The 19689-nt window shown below is 41.1% G+C and overlaps 1 protein-coding gene across 4 annotated transcripts in view; it reads right to left on the minus strand.

The window, feature by feature from the left end:
• TTC27 (tetratricopeptide repeat domain 27) overlaps positions 1–19689 on the minus strand; it is a 521976-nt gene that overhangs the window by 328967 nt on the left and 173320 nt on the right. For all 4 annotated transcript variants that reach the window (XM_029593895.1, XM_029593892.1, XM_029593893.1 and 1 more), the window contains exon 8: positions 18174–18286. In XM_029593895.1, coding sequence (XP_029449755.1) covers positions 18174–18286 — 113 coding nt within the window. The remainder of the gene's footprint in view (positions 1–18173; positions 18287–19689) is intronic.

Here is a 19689-nt window from a genome sequence, read left to right on the forward strand (position 1 = left end):
CATGCATCCAACCAAGTAATATTGCTGTTTCATGATGACTGGACTGGGCGGGCCATGAATAAATTCAAAGCCTGGTGATGCAGTTAAGTTCTATTTTCTAGGCGAAGACTCTTCTATAATGTAAGGTATGAAGAGCTCTTTCTCCTTCATGATAAGCACTCTCAGAAAAAAGGTAAATTGTACAAATGATTGAAAGATATGGAAAGCAGAGACAATTTTTGGTAGAAATTTTGGATGAGTTGGGAAGTAATACCTGATCATGGAAGAATTGCATATATGGCATATAGTGGACAAGAGCTTGGAGCTAGACGTCTCTCGTAGCTGAGGTAACTTATGAGGAAAGCTACTTTCTAGGTCAGGAACTTAAGAAAACACATCTGTAGTGGCTGGAAAGCCAGCTTCATGAGCTGAGAAAGAACATGCAAGGCCCATTGAAGCAGAGGTTTTCACTTGGGGCTTAATGCAGCACAAACCTTTCAGAAATCTTGAAATCAGTGGATGAGTAGAGATGAGTGTAGCATGTAGTTGAACGTGGTAAGTCACAGAGAAGTACATTCATCAATGATGTGGTGAGGTCTGAGACAATCTAGGAGCAAGTATGGTATCAAGTGCTTGGGCTCAAAAGAAAATGGGTCTAAGGTTTTGTATTGGCATCATTGGGAATATATGATCCATTTGACGGCAGAGCTCTTTCTGCAAGATGGCTTCCTAACTGGAACCAAAATATCATCAATTGCTCAAGGCAAAGAGAGTTGAGCAATTACTGAGTGTTCAACATCCAAGTCATTAGACTGAGGCATGGAAGGCTTGCACGACAGAGCATTTTCTTGTCCTGAGTGAACATAGGGTCTATTCCCAGATATATGGGGAGACTGCTGGAAAATCGTACGAGATATGCAAAGCATTTCTGTGTGGATCATGCTGGAGCTAGAAGAATCAAGCGAGCATGGTCTTGTAGCAGCTTTTGCACTGTACTAGCAATCAGTGGTCTAGGTGGAAAAGCACACGAGGCTTATCCCTCAATCAAAAAAAAAAAGCATTCTGAACCAATCATATCTGTGGGTAGAATTCAGGAAAAATTGACCTAGTTTTTTGTTCTGCTCCAATGCAAACAGGTCAGTCGACAGCCAATCCCCTAAGTAGACTAGTTCATCAGCTGTTGAATGTCTTAAGAATCACTTGTGCAGTCAAACTTCTCTGCTGAGGCAATCTGCCAGGCGGATGGAGATTGTTGGAAGATACGACAGGCCAGTGTCTGGTTGCACATTCTGTTTTTTAAATCTTCCTTTCAGAGGGGCCATGATTCTGTCTTTCCTTGTTTACTGACATAAAACATAACAACTTGGCTGTCTGTCTGAATTAAGTTGCTTTGCCCTCAGAATATGAGCGAATGTTGAAAAATATCTTATCACTCTTAATTCCCAACAGATTGATCTGAAAATTGCTCTCCTTGCAAGACCAGATGCCCTGGGATTAGAATGATCTCATAAGTACCCTTTCCTTTTGAGGAAGTGTCAGTCATTAGCGAGACTGGATGAGGAAGAGTGCAAAGCAGCACTCCATCCTGAAACATGAGGGGTTTTTGCCACCAGTGTAACTCTAGCCTCAGAAACCTGGACTGAGGTTAATGGTTTGGTCAGCTGATCCCACTGAGAGCAGAGACCCCAGTGTAGATAATGGTATGAAGGTGGGTCAGTGGGACCACATGCAAGGGCCACTGTCATATGACATGAGCAATGAACTGTTCTGGCTGTCACACACAAAGATCAGTAGTTTATGTATGAGTGTGAGGGAGTGTACAGAAAACTCCTTCAAACCATCTTAAGGGAATGGCCACAGCTATCTAACCTGGTCTTCCTTAAGTATCAGCCTCACAAGTGATTCTGGATGAAGGAAGGCTCCCCTTATCATTCTATAAGTCAGGTCCCAGAAGAGTTAGAAAGGCGCCAGGAAGCAGTCAGAAAGCCAGTGTATGCGAAGACCAGTTATGTTTGAGTTTGCACCCAGCACTGCAAGGTAAACAGTTTTCTGTTTTGGTTTTGTACTGTAAATAAATTTGCACCTAAGGAAACAGCCAGAGTCTGCCTCCTTATTCGCCACGACTGGCCACGTTACCACAATGAGCAATATCATAGTGTATACGCTCGCCAGAAAAGCTCTCTCCTGCAACAAAACTATCCATACTCCAATGGATTTTATCTTCTGAGCAGGTACTAATTTTGACTTCTCGAAATTGACCAGAAAAGGCCAAATTTTGTAGAAGATGGACCAACTTGTGGAGGAAAGCAATGCTTATTCTTGAGAGCTCGCTGTAATTACCTAGTTGACCAAATACAGGAAAATTTTATTCCCCTGGAGATGCAGGCGTGTAGCTACCACTGCAAGGCATTTGGTAAAGAATCTCAGAGCTGCCAATAGGGCAAATGGGAGTACCCTGTACTGGCAGTGGAAAGAATCCACCTTGAAGTGAAGGTTGTGCTGGTATATGAGCATAAGCATCCTGCCTTTGGATGTAAAGGAGAATCGAGCTAAAGGAATTCATTTTGAATTTCTCTCAAAGTAGATGTTTGTTCAAGGGTCTCAGATCCAAAATGGGCCTCAATCCTCCTAATATCTTGGGGATGAGGAAACTAATTCTATCAATCACTGGCAAAGTGATTGTACTTCTGAGTAAAGGTGCGTCCAATGAGAAAGATGTGGATCAAGATACAAGCAGTGTGGAAGGGATGGTAGCAGGAGAAACACAAACAGTATCCAGATTCCACAAGGTCCTTGGTTATCTGGTGCCACACCACCAAGAAGATTTGGATCTTCGTCCTTCCCCCACCAGAACAGAGCTTAAAGGATCAAAAACTAGGCCTGGGTGTATACTGGGCCTGTTGTGTAGTCTTAGGCTGACCGGAAGTGGTTGCTGATGCTGGGCCTCAAAAGCAGTAGACAGCACTGCTGAAAAACAACAGAATGTATGACCATTTGTAAGTGTAGAAGGTGCTCAAGAGGGTTGAACCGCTACATCGTTTGTCACCAAGATTATGTAACTTCTGGGAGACATCTCAGATGGTATTCGCTCGAGTCACGACATTTGCCAAGCTCAAAATGAAGTCAAGGTGGTGTGTGAAAACAGCGTCCAAAAACTCGTAAACAGAATGGAGAAGGCGACAAATGTGCTCTTCCGCCTTCAAAAGCAGTTATGGGTAAAACCACCCTCCTTCCAATGGCTGTAGAAAAGCCATCAGATTCTGAATACAATTGTGAGAATATTGTCCCATATAGAACTGTTGCACTGAGATATGGGCAGCAAGCATAAAGCTTTGGTAGACTTTCTTGCCAAAATTGTTTAGCAGCCTATTTTAGAGCTGACAATGCCAACTGGTTTATGTGGCAGTTGGGCAAGTCCTAACCAAGAAGATTTCTGGACTCAATTTGAGATCCAGCTTCCTAGCCATATGCATGTCAGAGTGTTTCCCATAGTCTCATTCGCAACCAATATAGAATGTTGTGGACTGGGAGAGCTGCTGGATCTGAAGGGTCATCCAATATCTGAAGGGACCTGAAGACTTCTAAGCTGGGGGTCTTTGACTCTAAGCATGGTCTGCACCAAGTGATCAAATCAGGCATATCCAGAATTGGTTAGAATGTATATCTGTAGACCCCTCTGCTGAATGCGAGGCTTTACTAACCCAGGACTCCAGTGACAAAAGCAAACCCGGTGGGCTCTTCCAGTTGCCTTGGAGAGGAAAATCCCTGGTCAACAGCCTCTTGATCAAATTGACACTCCCACGATTGAGTAGGAAGATGAAGAACCTGATGTGTTCACTTTAATGGGCAACATTGGGACTCCAGTCTGAGGCATCACTGTAGCATTTCTTTAGATGAAGAAGTAGAGAGATTTCTCATTAGACCAAGAATCTGGTCAAGTGACTGATGTATTCTCTGTCCTGGTACAGGTGGAGAAGCATCCTCTTTGAGGATAAAGATTGGTACTGCACCTCAATAGGAGTTTTCTCTTCTTTTGGAAGCAACAGCATGAAGCATACTGAAGATGAAATCTCTAACCAGAAGCCCTCAATTATCAACCTAGAAAGAATAAGGGCTGTGGTAATTGGAGGGGGTAAAGGTAAGATAACCCCTTCAGCTAATGCAGCTCAGAAATTCTGGTTTGGGATCAGTGCATTGAATGCTTCGATGGCACGTATAGTGAGGATGTTTTTGTTGATGCATGCATCGGTTGCATTGAAGAGATTGGCTTCAACTGAGCAAACATGCTCATTTTTGCGCTGTGTATCAATGGGCATTTAAGATGGCAAGGCACAGGGGCATCAACATGAGCGCATTGATGCCTTCTGTTCCTCTAGAGCATCGGTGCATCATATTGATGCATGCATCAGTGCAATCTGCATCAAGTGCATAATGACATGAGTCCAGCACACTGATGTGTCTTGTCCCAATGCTGACTTACATTTCTTCAGTGCAGAGCAATTATAATCACTTGAACCCATGGCTTCGATTTGAACCAATAGGGGAGTCTTTGAGGAGCTCCTGCTCAAATCATGTCCTGGCAAGGCAGTCTCTGCACTGCAGGAGGAGAATCCACTACAGCTTCTGAGAGACTTACTCAGTTCCTCCATACAGTGTAACCTGGAACTTTGAATACGCAGGACATCTGCCCACAGGCATAACATTCTGCCTCGACATGGTTCAGAGTGAAGCAAGGATAACATTTGATGGATTTCCTAGCCATCTTGAGGAGGCAAAAGGCTTTTTTTTTTTTTGTAGCATTGAAAAATGCTGTTGTGAGTGCTGCATTACAGCAAATCAACTAAAAGGAGGAAAATCTAAAGAAAATAATGAAATGAAACAAATTTTAAAGGATTTTTAAAAAATATATATCTGGAGAAACCAAATACACATCCATGTTGTTTCTTGAAGAAATATTGAATGAGGCGGCTCATGAGGCAAATGCCTGCACAGGATCTCCCACACATGCTCAGTAGAGCTCAAAGCTCTACTAGCTAGGAGAGATGAGTCTGTTCAGAGCCACTGGATGTTTTCACCCACACGTAATAGCTAATTCAGCCTGCTTATCGACGGAAAAAAACCAATTACTGGAAATAAACTTTTTTTTTTTTTTTTTAATTTCCATAGGCTAAAAACAGTAGTTACTGACTAGTGCTCTCAATATGATCGGTGCTGTAAAAAAGCATAGTGAACTTTTATAATCAAAGTTCCCCAGATAATAAACACCTTTCTTGATTGGTACCTACATATGAATTTAATCTGGTGAAAGGCATTAACAAAAAGTAAAGAAAACAAAAACTGTTAGAAAATCTTGGATGTTCCCTCTCCTTGGCTTACACACCTCACAGAGACTTACAAGTGAACTTTCTCTGTGGCTGGTCCCACCCTTTCATACTCACTGCCTAAGGCTCTACCACATTTTATACACACAGACAGCTAAAGAACTTTCTGCCTATACAGGCATTTGAGCTTGGAGTCTGCATTTTCTTTTTGGCAACTCCTACCTGCTATTCTTCATAAGCTGTTTCTTCTTTTTGTTTCTTAAAGCTGGTGTTTTGCAGGCTCAATTTGTGCTCTTTCTTTGTAACATTGAAGGTTTACGGATAAGTGTTTAATGTGATTTTAAAAACATTTTTATAAATGTTGCTGTATGTCCCTGCTTCGAACGATGAAGATGTGGGAAATAAATCTTTTTAAATAAAATAAGTAGAACCTATGAAGAACCTATTTGTTTTGATTTCTAAATGTATTTTCAATTTCAAGTACACGCCACAAATATTTGTCCAGAAATACAGTAAAGGCTTTTAGTTTTTAGCAAGTTTCTTAAAATCGAACAGGAGCTCAGCAACTAGGCCTCAGACATAGCTGAAACAATAAAGATCAATTATCTCAGCATTTCTCTCAGTGATTGATTCTACCTAAAGCACTTTAGCTAGCAACAGGAACAGTGGTAAGCAGACCTGATTACAAAAGCATCAGTCCAAAAGAAACCAAACAAATATAAAATCAATTAATGCAAACCCCAAGTGTATAATTCCATAAAACTTTGTAAGGCATTGTTTCCTTGGGGCATCCTTTGGTACCTGCTCAATTGTAGTAATATTTCTGCACAGATTTCTAGGAAGCACTGTGAGAGCTGCTGCAAATGGACGATGCTTTCTAACCACTGTGGATGGACTCCTAGCTCTGACATATTACCCATCATCCCAGCCACAAGGGGCCTGATCAATAGGCAGCAGTGTGCAAACTATATTCTTATGTCTCTGCACCATATGCCCAAGTCCCTGTGGAAAGGCTGACTCTGCACCATTAGGATGGATTGTGAGGGCGCCATAGCTTTTTCTAGTTAAGTCTCAATGGGTACCAGTCAGTTAGAAAACAATTACCTCAAAGAAGCCTTGACTTTAAAAACTTGGATAAACAGTCAAAGTTTTGGCAACTGTTTTAATCCAAAAATATAAAAATCAAACATTTGGGAAGGAGAAATTCAATGGCCAAATACCTTTTTGGAAATGAAAAACTAGAGTCGCTAAACAGAAAAGAAATGTTGGTGGTCTAAGGATGATACTAAGTTGGCTTCCACAGCTGAAGAATATCCCTATTATAGGAAGACAAATTAACGCGTCCCGGGCAGTCCCCTGGGGATTAAGGAGAGTAAGCCAACACTCAGCACATGGGGTTCTATAGTCCTAAACCCGTTGCTTTATCCCAGACCAGAAAATTAGAGCTGGTACTGGTAGTCAGGCTAGAGCACTGGCTCTCCCACAATGCTCCCTGAATGGCTTGATGTAGACAATTTCCAGAAGGTCCTTTTAATAACACAGATTTAAGAGTCTCAAGACCAGTTCCCCTGCTTAGATCCATTTTACTTACTACTTACATGGTATAAGCAACCCTCATAGATTTCAAAGTAGAAAAATTGAAAACCTTTATATGCAGGGCTTCTCCTGTGTCAAAAGAGAAGAAAGCTAAAAACTGGATCATTTCATTGTTCCCGTCTGAAGTGTGGGAGCTGCTCTACCAAGATGAGGCCTTTCAGCTCAGAGGTCCTTCCCCCACTTGTGTTTCTGTTGGTGCTTGACAACTGGGCTCGTCTGGCTGATCATCTAAGCATCGCTCCAAGCAGGAATGCCCTTGCTCATGGTCACAGATTGAATAGATTCAGGTCAGAGAATGAAACGATCACCTATCTGCGGATTAGGATCTGCTCCTCTACAGCTGTTGCTCTGGTTCTAACAACCACTCAGATTTCATTAATTTTGCAAATTCTGGTCAATCTCTCCTCAGGTCTAGGGGGTATAATAAACACAAGGTGATCCAGATAATTATCTGAGGTGGTGTGATAAACTGCTCTGAATTGGATGACAGTCCATGAAGGGGATTTCTAGACCCTTCTTGACTATGGATATAGAAGGTTCTTCTGTCCTGAGTGGGGTTGGTATCCTTCAGTAAGGGGATCTGGCATCTTGAGCTCTGACATATGTTTCCATGTGTCTTGGCCTTTTGCTTCAAGAAGTCTTCAGGAAATTTCCCAGTTTATTCCAATCAGAAACCTTGGCTGCAGGATTTCTTCTTTCCTGAGAAAGTGGTTCTCTGGGGAGAACAAAGCACCTAGTAAGAAGGAAGCACAGCTCAGCATCAATGAATTGTTCTGCTAACCTGACTATGCTGATAAGCTGAATCAGGGACTGTCACCTTTATCCATTTTTGCAGCTGCGTAGAATCCCTAGTAACTGTTCCAATATTATTTCCTCTGTGATGTCTTCACCTGAACGTCCAAAAGGTTACAGCCACTACTACTAAGCATCCTTTAACACGAAGAAGAGGACTTAAGAGCATATTACTGACATGAACTGGATGCTACAGAATTGTTGTCTGCATTCCTGCAAAGTAAGTCTTAATCTGTCCATGACAGTCTTCACCCCCCCCCCCCCAAAATAGGGCTCTCTCTGATCAAGAAGAGTGCTAAACAAAGCCCACTACAATAAAGGTCATGCCATCACTTTAGCGACCCTCTCAAAAAAAAGCAAAAAATTAAAAGTTAACTTTCGACAGGGCTATGAAAAAGAGTAAAGGAAGACCTACCTCCTCAATTCCTTGTGATCCCTCTGGATCACAATGCATTAGACTCCCAGCCAGTGCCACTCAATTTGCTTTGGCCTTCCAGGGCCGTTTAATATCCCACTATTGTCATCAAAGGTAATGGGCACTCCTGCCTGTCCTCCAGGGCTCTGAGTGGTCCATGAGCGGAGCCTATTCTGAGGGTAAGAGTTCAGGTCTAGTATCCTGCCACTGGTCTTGTTCCTTTACCAAGAATGGATCAAAACTTCCTGCCTCTACAAATCATGTATTAAGGATAAGGCAGTTTGCCCTCATCTTCTATTTCCTCAGTTCCACTTGGCACAGGAGTCTAGGTTCCTTCCCTTTTTGGTCTGCAGTTGCTGTCTTCATGCCAAACTCTGCCCAGGATTCTCCCCCTTTCATGTGCATGTTAGATTCTCTGCTGACTTCCCACCAGCTGCAGCCTTGTGACGACTTTACCGCAAGCAAAGCCCAGGCTGAGCATCATGAAATGCTCAAAATGAAGTTTTGTTTTAATGAGGAGAAAAAAAAAAAAAAAGAGAAAAGGTTTAAGATTTCCAATCTTAATCCAGATCAATTCTGCCATACTAAATGATACAAGCTGAGTCAGTGAACACAAATGATCATTCACAAAAGATTAACATATTCTAGTATACAAATATTAACTGTAAACCACAAGAGCTTACACCCAGATTATGAAAGCCAAGGAATAAGCGCAACACCCTTTGGGCAAGGGGGTTACATTTCAGAGGCTGTGACAGACTGACACCCTCAATGCAGCCCCCGGAAAAGGCATGGATTTATGTTGTGGCAAGCAAAACTGCCTACAAGGCACAAGGAATACCAAAAAACGTAGTCCACATAAAAGTGGTGCTCCAAACCAGAAGAATTTATTGCAGAAAAATTAATCCAAGATGAAAAGCGATAAAGAAAATTTTATAAAGTCAATTCACAATTTAAAAGGAAAGTAAAGCACAGCTTCTTCAGACAGTCAAAAAGTTTCAAACCGTATTTCTCGTGTTACTTGAGCATAGTCTAAATGAAGATCTTTCCATCCCAGGTCCTCATTAAGGCCCTTTCCTTTCTTTAGGCCCCTTGAAGAATGGGAAAGTTCTCCTCTACACACTCACTGGCTGCAAGCTTCCTTTAAATCGATGGATGTCTCCTGGATTAGGGGGGGTTCCACTGTTCCCAGTTTGTCTTTAGGCCTTGCCAAAGAAGTCATCTTCCACTCTCCCCAGAAGATTAAAATTATTTCCATCCTAGTCCTAAAAGCCTCAGGACCAGATTCAGGATCTAACACTTCAGAAATATTCCCAATAACTCCTCCCTGTGCTCACGGAGCCAACCGTTATCCTACCCCCAAAACCATCCCCTTTTGCAGGAAGGACCCTCCTTTCACTCGCTATCTCCTACACATCATCTGGACCTACCATGCACACCAACTCCACTTTCAACCCAGTGGAGGTCAGCTGCAGACTGAAAGAACCACACACATTACCCATGGATCCAAAGTATGCTTCTAAAATTAGTGTGCATCTCTAATCTAGACAAATATTTTTTGGATTATGCACACTAATGAATGTCATTTGGTGTGTTTCAAGTTGACCTAGACCTTGTGAGAATATTTTATTTATTTTCACAATTTAAATCCCACTCTATCCGCAGGTCTAGGCGGGTAATAGAAATACATACATAATTAAGATAACATACAAAAAAATAATAAACATTTTAAACAATAAATGTGTTAAACAGCAAGTAATAAAACAATATAAACATTAAAAACTAAAATAAAAAATTACATATCCACATTAAAAGCTTGCTTAAAAAAGAAAGCTTTGACATGCTTTCTAAAGGTCAGATAATACTCAATGTTCCTGATCTCGTTGGGGAGGCTATTTCATAAATATGGACCAGCTACATAAAAGGACCTCTCTCTCTTCTCATCAAGTCTGATTTGTCTTGATAATGGTATTTCTAATAGGGTCTTTCCTGATGACCTCAGTATACATGATGGTTTACACAATTTTAGAACTGTGGGGTATCATCTTTTAGTGCACAATCAACCACTGTGACAGGGCACCTGGATATCAAATGTTCCCAGGTATGCAGAGCAAAACATTTTTTGTATCCTTATTTTTCATTACTGGGTCTTTGTATCTGCTATTTTGAAATATTTTATTGGTATCTACAAATTTTTTATACAAGTTTTTAATTATTGGATATTCCATTCATCCGCTGTTTTGAAATCTGTTAGTATGGTTTTACTGCTACTGATTTTATATTTACTGATTTGATTTCTAAGGATTGGTGATGTTTCTTTGTTTCCTTTGTTGCACTGCATACAGAGACTCTGGCTTGTTGCTGTTTCCAATTCAGTTTTTGTCTGCATACTTCTAAGTTATGCGTTTTGGTCTCTTTATTCTTTGTTAGGTGAGGGTCAGCACCTGTGATTCAGGTAAGGTTCTCTCCTGCGTGTAGTTTCTTTGTAGGGCTCTAGAGCAGCCTGACTTGGTCTGTTTTCCTAATAGGAGATGTATTGGTGTCTTAAGGCCTGGTGTAATATTTTCAGTGTTGCCTTTTCTTAGGTAAGGTAGTTACTGTTAAGTACTGGAAATTGGTGCTGTTTTGGTGTGGGATGTTTACCGTTTATGCAATTTCTATTCAGACAGAATATGTATCTTTTCCTTGTGTCATTCTTAACAATAAAAATAATACTGGACCTTTATTTTTTATTTCCGCAGTAAATTGTAATGAGCAGTGTGTCACACCATGTGAGTGTGGTCTGTTATGTTTGTCACGATGGGAAAAAGGTTGAGAACCAATGATGTGGAGGATAAGCTCCTAGGTTCAAGTCCCCAGATATAATCCCAGTAATTGTGTTTATATGTGATTATCCCCCCCAGGTAGGATACCAGTGTGCAAGGTCTGAACCCATAACAGACAAAAATCCATTTACAGAAGAGAACAAATGGGAAGTGCTAGGAAAACTGAAAGTGGACAAAGCCATGGAGCCTGATGAGATTCATCCCATAATACTGAGGGAGTTCAGAGATGTGCTGTCGGGTCAGCTACACGACCTGTTCAATAGATCCCTGGAAACAGGAGTGGTGCCAAGTAACTGGAGAGGAGCAGTAGTGGTCCCGCGTCACAAGAGTGGTAGCAGAGAAGAGGCTGGAAACTACAGGTCGGTTAGCCTCATTTGGTTGTGGAAAAATTAATAGAGATTCTGCTGAAGGAAAGGATAGTGAACTATCTACAGTCAAGAAGATTGCTGGACCTGAGGCAGCATGGATTCACCAGGGGAAGGTCCTGTCAGACAAATCTGATTGATTTTGATTGGGTGACTGAAGAACTGGATCGAGGAAGAGCACTTGATGTCATTATTTGAATTTCAGCAAAGCTTTTGATACAGTCCTGCATAGGAAACTTGTGAATAAAATGAGAAGCTTGGGAGTGAGCGCCAAGATGGAGGCATAGATTATAAACTGGTTGACGGAAGAAGACAGCGTGTGATGGTAAATGGAACCTACTCTGAAGAGAGAACAGTGTTAAGTGGAGTGCCCCAAGGGTCAGTGTTGGGACCAGTCCTGTTCAACATCTTTCTGAGCGACACTGTGGAAGGGATAGAGGATAACGTTTGTCTATTTGCGGATGACACTAAGATCTGCAACAGAGTGGACATACCGAAGGAGTAGAGAGAATGAAACATGATTTAAGGAAGCTTGAACAGTGGTCGAAGATAAGGCATCTGGGATTCAATGACAAGAAGTGCAGAGTCATGCATCTGGGGTGTGGTAATCCAAAAGAGCACTATGTGATGGGGGGGGGTGAAGGGCTGTTGTGTACGGAGCAAGAGAGGGACTTTGTGGTGATTGTGTCTAGCAATCTGAAGATGGCGAAGCAATGGGACAAGGCGATAGCTAAAGCCAGAAGAATACTGGGTTGCAGAGAGAGAGGAGTAAGAAAAAGGAAGTGATAATCTCCTTATACAGATCCTTGGTGAGGCCTCACCTGGGAGTACGGTGTTCAGTTCTGGAGGCTGTATCTCAAAAGGGATAGAGACAGGATGGAGGCAGTCCAGAGAAGGGCAACAAAAACGGTTGGGGGGGGGGGGGTGTTTCTCCAAATGACTTATGAGTAGAGATTGAATGACCTAAATATGTATAACCTGGAGGAGAGAAGGTGCAGGAGAGATATGATACAGACCTTCAGATACCTGAAAGGTTTTAATGATGCACAATCGACAAACCTTTTCCACTGGAAAGAAATCAGTAGAACTAGAGGTCACGAAATGAAACTCCAAGGGAGGACGACTCAGAACCAATGTCAGGAAATATTTCTTCACAGAGATGCCTGGAATGCCCTTTCGGAGGAGGTGGAGAAGACAAAAATGGTGAAAGATTTCAAAGGGGCATAGGATAAACACTGTGGATCCCTAAAGGTTAGAGGGTGGAATTGAAGAAGAGTGTATGGAGGTAACTTGCTGGTGTCTCTGTTACTACCCTTAGTCAATAAGCCTTCATACTGTTGATGCAACTCCATTATTGCTCCTTGCTTTAAAAGTAGGGCAAAAAGAGGAAAATGGGAATTAAATTCAGACCGCAACCAACAAGGACATTGAATTTTACAGTCTGGGAAAACAAATAAGCATGGGGGTAACTTGCTGATGCAGCTGTTGCTACCCTTAACCAATAAACCTGATACTTTTTTATTTTTTATTTATGCATTTTCGAATTATACAAGGCAATCTTGATCAGAAAAATGGGATAGAATAAAGAAAAAAAAAACCAAGTAACATCATTAAGATGAAAGAAGAAAAATACATTCTCATACCCATAATAACAATCCTCTATATAAGGGGGGATCCAATTCCCAACCCAAAGAAATATTTTCACAGAAGAAAAAAACAGTAATCCTATAGCAGTCTATCTATAGGGAACTACGGAGGAGGTTACACCTGGGGGTTTCTGCCCAACCTAGGGGTCTTCCCAATCAAAAAATGAGTTAACTGTAAATCTGTAATCGTAAAATATATATGAATTATTCTGATATTTAATCATGCACTTACATGGAAATTTCAAAAGGAAAATTCCCCCCAGTAACTGAACCTGCGGTCTCATCAAAAGAAATTATCTCCTCCTTTTTTGAGTTTCCTTCGAGGTATCTGGGAAAACTAACTGTACACTGAAAAAACAACTCTGATCTCTGGTGAAAATAGAGTCTCATTAGCCAATCTTTGTCAGGCTCAAGTGTTAGAGTCACAATAAGAGTAGATGGAACAGCCAATTCTGTATCTGATGTCTCCAGTATATTTGAAAGATCCACATTTGGTTCCACAACCGGAATTAACGGTGTTATTCTCTCTGTTTGTATGTCTTCTTCAGCTCTTTTAAGCTGCGGTAGATAGAATATCTTAGGCACTGGAGGAATTGAACTTTCTGGGACCTGTAAAGTCTCCATCAAATACCTCCTAAACATTTCCCTAGGTGGTATTAAGGGAACCAGAGGGAAATTAATAAATCTTAAGTTCCTCTTTCTGACTGCATTCTCAAGGTTTTCAATCCTTAGAGCAGTATTAACCTTTTCTTTGATCATTACAGACTGTGATTGTTGAACAAGTACTCACTTGATTCCTTATATCTGAAATCTGTTGACCCAGTTCATTCGTTGTATTGGACAATGTTGAAACCTTTTCCTCCAGATCTTTATATTTTGATAGCATATGAGAAAACTGCTGAAATACTGAACTCCAAAGATCAACAATTGCTTCCTAGATAGTCTCTAGGGGAAAACACCAAAGGCCTTTGCACCCCAGGTACCAATGGTGGCAGTTTTGATGAGGATTCCTCTGACCTGGCACTCAAGACCTCCCAGACCGTCCTTTTGTACATCGCTCCTGCCCAGCTGCCCCAGAATGAACACTGGACACGCTGCAACCACCGCTGCTCCACTGTCCACTGCAGGGAGCGGCTCAACACTTCCCATGTCAGTCGCAGACTCCTCCGTCTCACGAGCGTTTCTGGCGGTGGCAGGATATTTGGGAGGTGGTTCCCTCAACGGGGCTCACGGGTGATAAAGAGCCCGGGAGAGAGGGGACTTATTTTAAATAAAGATTGCCTTTACCGATTCCTGAATGGGGAAAAAGCGGAAGCCTAGGGTGGAGACTACCTCTGCAGGCCCCCCCCCCCCCCCCCCAATTCCTTTTTCGGGCCCGATGGATGCCTACATTATGCACAGCAGTCCGGTGTCAGGAACTCAGCTGCTGGAGGGCGGGGGAAGGGAATTTCAGCTCCCCTCTCTCTCAAGCCTGATACTTTTGATGCAACTCCAACATTGCTCTCTGCTTCAAAAGCAAGAGATAACAGGGAGTTGGATTCAGACAGCAGCCAACTAGGGCCCTGACTTTGACAGTTCGGGATACTAAGTATGGGAGTGACCTGTATGGCGCAGCAGATGCTACCAAAGTTTGCTGGGCAGACAAGAGGGATCTTTTGGTCCTTTTCTGCCATCATTTTCTATGTTTCTATGAACTTGTTAAATAGCCCAGGTCCCAGTACAGATCCCTGTGTTACTCCACACCATGTCTATTTGGAAAATAGACATGGTGTCCTACTCCCTGTTTGCTGTTTTTTAACCAGTTACCAATGAACAATAGGACACTGCCTCTTATCCTGTGACTTTTCAATATACTGAGTTGTCCCGTAGGGAATTGTTTTTTAGACGCCTTCTGAAAATCCAAATATACCATATCAACTGGATCACCTTTATCTAATGTTTATTTACACCTTCAAAAAAATCTAATTTGTAAGGTAAGACTTCTCTTTGCTAAAACCAATTTGACTCTTCCCCATTAAGCCATATCTATCTATATGGCCAGTGAATTTGTTTTTAAGAATAGCTTTTATCATTTTGTCTAGCATGGACTTCACCAGTCTACAGTTTCCTGGATAACTCTGGAGCCCTTTTAAAAAATTAGAGTTACACTTGGCCACCCTTCAGTCTTCAGGTATTGTGAATATTTTAAATGATAGCTTACAGAATTTTAGTAATAAGTTTATAATTCATATTTGAATTCTTTCAGGATTCTGGGGTGGGTGCCATACAGGACTGGTGAGTTGTTACTCTTTAGTTTGTAAATTTGATTTATTACATTCTTCAGTATCACAAAGATTTGTTTTTGATGCTCAGTCATCACCAAAGAAAGTTTCCAGTGCATATATGATCCCAACACTCTCCTCAATAAAAACAGATACAAAAATTCATCCACTTTTTCTGCTAATTCCTTTTTCTCCTGTGTCTAACTTACTTCTTACTTTCTGTTTTATCCTGACTACCCAGAGCAATTTGCAGCCTCTACAAAGAGCCAGGGTCTTGAAGTCTAAGTATGCCATGAGTATATGGAAGCATGCATGTATACATGCAATCCCTTCAGTTTGTCCTGAAGGGGATGAGATACATCCTATTGAAGGTATAGCTCCATATATAGCTGTTTTTCCTGCATTGTACTCACTGCTTTCTGTATTGTTTGAAGTATCCTCACTAACTTGCCTTCTTTCCTGTTTTGCAACCTCACTCTTAAGTGCTGTTGCTCCAGCTCTCAGATCATTAGAAAGACAAAACCTCTCATCCCAGCTCCTTCCCCCCACAACCAATGCACACACAGCAGGTGAACCTTAACACAGCCTCAAACACATATGAGAGTACTTCCTCCTCAGAAATAGAGACTATCATAAAAAAATAATAAATCCTGCAGCACACCCAGCAGATGCAATCCCAACAAAGTCCCTAAAATCCATACCCAACATACTAGCCAAACCATTATCAGACATCATTAATACATCCCTAGCACAAGGAAATGTCCCAGCCTCAATAAAATGGGCCATGGTCAAACCCATTCTAAAAAAAAAACACATTTAAACCCCTCGAAGCTAGCTAACTTCAGACTAATATCTATTCTCCCTTTCTTAGCTAAACTTCTTGAAAAAGTAGCAAACCTCCAACTAACCGAACACCTAGAAAAACGAAGCATCCTATATCCTTCTCAATTCGGCTTTCGCAAGTTCTTTAGCACTGAAACACTATTAATCTCCCTCACCGACACAGTACTCAGACGCATAGACAATGGCCAATCCTATATCCTAGCTATGCTGGATATCTCAGCAGCGTTTGACACCATCAGTCACAAGATTCTAATAGATAGACTAGTCTAAATTGGCCTTGCAGGCAGTGCACTACGATGGCTGAAATCATATCTAGAAAATAGATATTATAATGTTAAAATAGGCAATAGCGAATCTGAACCCATTAAAGTAACTCAAGGCGTGCCCCAAGGTTCCTCACTATCATCCACGCTTTTCAATATATATATATATATATATATATATATATATATATATATATATATATATATATATGTTACCTTTATGCAAACTTATCTGACCTAAAACTCACACACTTCATCTATGCCGATGACGTGCAAATTCTAATTCCCATCACTGAATCCATATCCAAAAATCACTCCAACGTTGGGAAATCTCTCACTGCCATTAACAGTCTACTCAATCAAATGAACTTAGCCCTAAAACCGAACTCCTGATAATATGTCACAAACTAAATAAGATCCTATCTGATATCACCTCCAATCAATCTAAACACCCAATCGCACATGAGATAAGAGACTTAGGTGTAACCCTAGACAACGAATTAAATAAAAAAAAAAATTCATCAGCACAACAATGAAGGACTTATTACAAACTACACGTACTACAAAAAATTAAGACCCCTCCTACATCACAATGACTTCAGACCCGTCCTCCAGGCAATAATCTTCTCGAAAGTTGATTACTGCAACTCTATACTATTAGGACTCCCGTGGCGACACTCAAACCCCTCCAAATGTTACAAAATGCCACCGCCAGAATTCTCACAAACACCCTAAGAAATGAACATATCACACCTATTCTGAAAGACCTCCACTGGCTCCCGATCCACTTCAGAATACTCTTTAAAATCCTAACGTTAATACACAAGACGTTACAGAACCAAAATGTACACTGGCTCAATGCCTCCCTTCAATTTCAAACCCCACAAAGAACTACTAGATCCGCCAACAACGGAACCCTTCCGATACCCTCACCCAAAGCAACACACCTCTCCTCCATCCACGAACTAGCACTACCTCTTGACAGTCCTATCTGGAACTCTATGCCCCAGGACTTAAGACTAGAGCCCAACACGCAAAATTAAAAAAAAAAATTGAAAGCCTGGCTTTTTAAACAAGCCTTTCCATAAGACCCGCCTGCACTGACAATCAAGCCCTGAAACACGAATATCCTAGAAAAGTCCTTGTATAAAGTTTATCTCCCTCAAACATGACTATTCTATATATGTTAAATCTGTCCTCAGCTGATTCTCTATGCCTACCTTGAAGCTGCATCCTACACCTTCTGTTATTTATCTGCCCCAAAAGTTAAAAGTTTAGATTTTTGAAATGTTTGATATGTAACTTTTACCCTATGCCAATTCTGTGTTTTTCTACTTGTTTCATTGTAAACCGATGTGATGTGCAAACGAACGTCTGTATAGAAAAACAATAAATCAATAAATAAATATGAGCAGCTAGGATCCTGTCACCCTTTTGCAGCCCCATTTCCCCAAGAAACTTTACACAGACTTTCTGAAGCACTGAATCAGTCAGTGATACAGGGCACTGAGAAGGGGATTAAAGCCCTGGTTCCAGTCAGGCTGCTTTGAATTACAACAAAATATTTTACTTATAAGATTTATCTTAAGACATCCCCTTAAACAGCTCAGGTCAAAGCAGCCAGTTTTATCTGTTAAACCTTGCAATTCCCAGGGCTAGGCTGACAAATCAGCACAAAACCACATTTTATTCTAGCCAAGTTAACAAATGGAAAAGTCTTAATCAAGGGGGATCTCCACATTGTTAGATGCACTTGTAGTCCTACAGAGAAAAAAATTTTTCATTTTATTTAAGCCTCCTGTCTTACAAATTAATAATTATACAGAAAAGATCTAACAGAACCAAGAAGGTACTAAAAGAAACTTACCAAAAAGCAAGGATAACTGCAATCTCTTCTGCGCACAGGTCAGGCATCTGCAACTGATCGGGATCTGCTAATTTCATCTTATTTAGGATGGTATCATCATTTAAATCAAGATTCTGTCCAGGTGGGGGGGAAAAAAAAAAAAAAGATATAAATGTCATATGAACAAAACTTACATTTCTTTCTGCTGATGCTAATTCCATGTTAGGAAAAAACAAGTGTTTCATGTTTCTGTCCAATAGGACAAACATCTGGGGGTTGTATCACAATGGTACACTTGGGCCTCAAGGGAGGATTGACTGTATGCATTATAAAAGTTAAATTGTCGCAGACAAGAGAGAACAATGATTTACTGAACTTTAGACAAGACTTCTCTTCCAGATCTCAGACTGCAGCAAACTTCAGTTTGACCGATACTGTGAAGAAAAGCATGCATTTATGTTACTTTTACTTCAATGTGCAGCGGTAGTCAAAAAAAGCAAACAATGTTAGGAATTATTAGGAAGGGAATGGTGAATCAAATGGAAAGTGTCCTAATCACTCCGTGGTGAGACCGCACCTTGAATACTGTGTACAATTCTGGTCACCACATCTCAAAAAAGATATAGTTGCGATGGAGAAGTTACAGAGAAGGGCGATCAAAATGATAAAGGCGATGGAACAGCTCCCCTATAAGGAACGGCTATTCAGCTTGGAGAAGAGACAGCTGAGGGGGGATATGATAGGGGTCTTTAAAATCACGAGAGGTCTAGAATGAGTAGATGTGAATCAGTTATTTACTCTTTCGGATAATAGAAGGACTAGGGGGCACTCCATGAAGTTAGCATGTGGCACATTTAAATCTAATCAGAGAAAGTTCTTTTTTACTAAACGCACAATTAAACTCTGGAATTTGTTGCCAGAAGATGCGATTAGTGCAGTTAGTGTAGTTAGCGTAGCTGGGTTTAAAAAAGATTTGGATAATTTCTTGGAGGATAAGTCCATTAACTGCTATTAATCAAGTTGACTTAGGGCCAGATTTTCAGAGGATTTACGCACTTCAGGCCTATTTTATAAAGGCCCGACAACACACATAAAGCCCCGGGACGAGTCTAAGTCCCGGAACTTCAAAAAAGGGGTGGGGAGGGAGTGGGGTCAGAGGCGCGCATGTTATAATATCGGGCATCCATGTGTGCATGCCAGGTAGTGCATGCACATGTACGCCCGCATGCTTCTTTTAAAATCTACCCCTTAGGGAATAGCCACTGCTATTACTAGCATCAGTAGCATAGGATCTACTTAGTGTTTGGGTTCTTGCCAGGTTCTTGTAGCCTGGTTTGGCCTCTGTTGGAAACAGGATGCTGGGCTTGATAGACCCAGTATGGCAATTTATGTTCTTATTTAATAAACTGCATCAATATGTTTTAAATACCTGTTCTGGTGTCTAATACGTGTTACTTACTGGTAATGCATGTACCGGTATTACTAATAACGCACAAAAGAAATCCTCACTAGAAAAAAATAATTTTACCAGCTCATC

Source organism: Rhinatrema bivittatum, chromosome 3, assembly GCF_901001135.1.
Source record: "Rhinatrema bivittatum chromosome 3, aRhiBiv1.1, whole genome shotgun sequence".
NCBI lineage: Eukaryota > Metazoa > Chordata > Amphibia > Gymnophiona > Rhinatrematidae > Rhinatrema > Rhinatrema bivittatum.